This window comes from Oncorhynchus kisutch, linkage group LG13 (genome assembly GCF_002021735.2).
Source record: "Oncorhynchus kisutch isolate 150728-3 linkage group LG13, Okis_V2, whole genome shotgun sequence".
NCBI classification, from domain to species: domain Eukaryota; kingdom Metazoa; phylum Chordata; class Actinopteri; order Salmoniformes; family Salmonidae; genus Oncorhynchus; species Oncorhynchus kisutch.
The window spans coordinates 5,375,046-5,378,814 of NC_034186.2; the positions used below are offsets into that span (position 1 = coordinate 5,375,046).

Genomic DNA, 3,769 nt, shown 5'->3' on the forward strand with positions numbered 1-3,769 from the left:
TATTTTACGTTGAAATATAAGATTTCTATAAGTATTTAGTTATAGGTTACAAAAACAAAAAAAACACCATGTAATATTTAACATCAATTCAAAGAAATCTGTTGTTTGATAGCCTATCTTCATACTAATATTGTTGTGGCGCTGTGCTAGAGCCACTCTGGCTGGTAATGCCACAAACAGTTCATTTAATAATCACCAGTGAAGAAGTCATATATCAGACTCGCTTAGCCTGGGGGATATTTTAAAGCAGCGATCCTTATAAACAGACTGAATCATTTGCATGTTAAAAAAAAATCACTCTGCATGTCACTACACTAACCACTCTGATAAAAAGGTCATAATTTAACAGTGAACATTTTAATGTGTTAGCTTGGTGGATAAATACACATAATAATTTAACGCTTTGAGTGTTATCAATTGTATTGTAGCCCATGCAGGGAAAATATTTCAAGCATGTTTGAAGTCTATTTCCCTGGAATCAAATAAAGCATAATTATTACAAAGTAATGTTTTACATTATGTGTATACTAAGATGTTAAAGGTTTTCTAAAATGACTATGTAATTTCTTTAAATTATTAAAATCACATTCAGACTTTTTAGGGTATGTAAATGCAGTATGTGTTATTGGTGCATCAGCTGCAGTGGGCTAGCTTGAATAATTTCTAACTATAAATAAATGGTACATGTAGATGTTATTGTGTGGCCGCTTTGCTCTGTTATTCTACAGCGAATAAACAGCTCCAATCAGGCTCCCATGGGATCGTTGGACAATCGTTCCGTTTAATAAATATTGGCCTGAGGATATTGTACGTCTGTCTAATAACACGGAACAGGAACACATCTACAGGGGAGTACTTGTGTACTCTATGTTGTGTTTTTGAAAATGATTAGTTTTGTGTTGGTTTAAATTTGTAGAATACTGTTTCAGATAAATGTATTGATTTAATAAATAATAATCCACCCCCCCCCCCCCCCACACACACACACACACAAACACACACACGCACGCACACACTCAATCATACAAAACCTAACCTCGTATTGATAAAAGTGAGAAAAATGATATTGGGCCACATGAAATTATATTCACCTTTGTACATGATTTTCATAGTATGGACAATATTTAAAATCAACACACTTAACTGAATAAAGACACCGTGTGTTTTACCAGTGATATGAAATCTATTGAATAAAATGTCTACATTCATATTACTCCTTTCAAGGTTTTAGCTGTAAAAAAAATAAAAGAATAACCTACTTAATTTGCAAGCCATCCTGTTGTAGCATAACATGCTCCCTTACTTCATTCGTTCGGATTAACAGGAGTCAGGTTTTATTGCGAAAAGGTTGAAGGTGTATGTTTGTAACGTTTCAACTAAATGGATTCTGGGAGGGAAAGAGTATCCCCCTTTTCCCTCCCCAATCTTTGTTTATGTAGTAATATACATATTTTCGTAAAGGTATTATGCCGGTGTCTGTGTGCTGATTGGGTGCTCAGGTTGGAGAGTGAACGCCCTGTGATTATGTCAGCTGCGTGCAGACCAAACCAGCCCAGCCTTTGAACTTCACCGCTTTTGGCTCTCATTCACGCGCTTCCCCTCATTTCCAAACCAGGTGCTTTGCAGGGCGGGAAATCTCTAAGAAAAAACACAACACTTTATGACTCTTCGACCGCGGAACTTTGCTTTCACCTCGGTGGATTTTCATGCGTGTTGCTGTTTTCCACCTTATAGCCTAGCACGGTTTTTTGAGAAAGAAAGTATACATAGCTGGACTTAGCGAACGATTTCTTAACTCCGGAGAAATTGGACAGTGTGGATTTTTATTGATGCTGTTTTCCGACTTCGTCTCAAGCATTCGAGAACTGGCATGATCTGTGTCTGCCAGCAAGACAGGTGAATATTTTTTTCCCCTCGGTTGGTTTTTAGAACTTTTTTCCACTTTACTTTTAATTGGGGATAAAAGGCACACTCTTTAAAAATGTCAAAGCCTGTAGATCATATCAAGAGGCCAATGAATGCGTTCATGGTCTGGTCCCGCGGCCAGAGGAGGAAAATGGCACAAGAGAATCCCAAAATGCATAACTCAGAAATCAGCAAAAGACTTGGCGCGGAGTGGAAGCTGCTCTCTGAATCCGAAAAGCGTCCTTACATCGACGAAGCGAAGAGGCTGCGAGCACAGCACATGAAAGAACACCCAGACTATAAATACAGACCCAGGCGCAAACCCAAGAATCTACTGAAGAAGGACAGGTATGTGTTCCCTTTGCCTTACCTTGGGGACACGGATCACTTGAAAGGACTCTCAGCCTCGGACTCTCTGTTGAGCGCATCAGAGAAAGTCAGGGCATTCATGCCCCCGACCTCGGTACCTTACTCGTTCCTCGACCCGAGCCAGTTCACCTCCAGTGCTATCCAGAAAATGACAGAGATGCCCCACACCATGACCACCAGCAGTTTGGGTTACGGCTCGTTGGGATACCAGAACGGCGCGTTCGGCAGTTTGGGTTGCCCCAGCCAGCACACCCACACCCACCCGTCGCCCACAAACCCGGGGTACGTGGTTCCCTGTAACTGTACCGCCTGGTCGGCGTCGAGTTTACAGCCCCCGGTTGCCTACATACTTTTTCCAGGTATGACCAAGAGTGGGATAGACCCATATTCATCAACACATGCCACTGCTATGTAACGCGCCAGACAGACTGACTGACTTTCTGTTTAAACAAGTAATTTGAGAACAGCAATGCATGTATAGGTTATATGGACAGAACAGTTCGCCCCCCCCCCCCCCCCCAAAAAAAAGAGAAATGACAAGTATAAAGGCCCGTGGACTTAAGAGCAAAACGGACGAAAACTTTTCACGAGATCTGAACAAGACGTTGGTTCCTGACCTCATGGAACTGGGACGGAACTATGTACGGCAGGTGCCCTGTGAACTGTAAGAATTATTGTAAATGTTATAACGTTTATTAATGGCTACCGGAAAAGGAGGCCTTTAACTTTATTTATTATGTACATCTTGATGCTATGATAATTTTTGTTTTAATTATTATTGATATTATTATGATAACCTTATTTTCCAAATTTGGCTTGCACAAATTTACGATAGCCTTCTTGTCTTCTGTATAATGTGTTGCATTTTGGCACTCTGAATTTCAGCTGGTATGATAGGGTCAAAATTAAAGACCTCTGAGTTAATAAATATACGGGTTATATTGTTTCTATGGACCGAACTGGCACATAACTAGACAGTCTATTTAAAATAACAAATGAAAAATCCTTATAATTTAATAATGTTTCATTTTCAATTTTTCCTGTGGTTCAGTGCTAATAGTCACACGTCATTTTTTTTTTTTGAGGAATAACTTCTTATTTGAAGTTATAAGCAGTTAATGTTGTATTTTTTAATGTAAAACCTGTCATGTTATGGTAAGGAAATGTATCTTGAAGGGTGATACCTCGGTTCTTTGTTCATCTGCCGAGCTAAGACTTTTTGAATAAAGGACAATCTGTCTTAGAAAATATTAAATTCCTGTATGGTTATATTGCAGTAGCGTGTCATTGGAAGGTGCAGCACAACTCAGTCTGATTGAGTTAACCCAAAGTGTCAATGTGGTAGGCATCAGAGGACAACAACACATTTAAGAATAATATTTATCAAAATATTGTGGAATATTAATACTATATTCAATTTGTTATTTGACCAACCTCAATATTAAAAATTTAAAAAAATGGTGGTTTAGCCATTTGACCTATATCATTACATTGT

General features: G+C 38.9%; 1 protein-coding gene across 1 annotated transcript; it reads left to right on the plus strand.

Moving 5' to 3' along the window:
* Positions 1 to 1,540: 1,540 nt before the first annotated feature.
* On the plus strand, positions 1,541 to 3,543 carry sox14 (SRY-box transcription factor 14). The gene has a single exon (XM_020472637.2). The coding sequence runs from the start codon at positions 1,982 to 1,984 to the stop codon at positions 2,687 to 2,689; it is 708 nt and encodes a 235-aa protein (XP_020328226.1). The 5' UTR covers positions 1,541 to 1,981; the 3' UTR covers positions 2,690 to 3,543.
* The last annotated feature ends 226 nt before the right edge of the window (positions 3,544 to 3,769 follow it).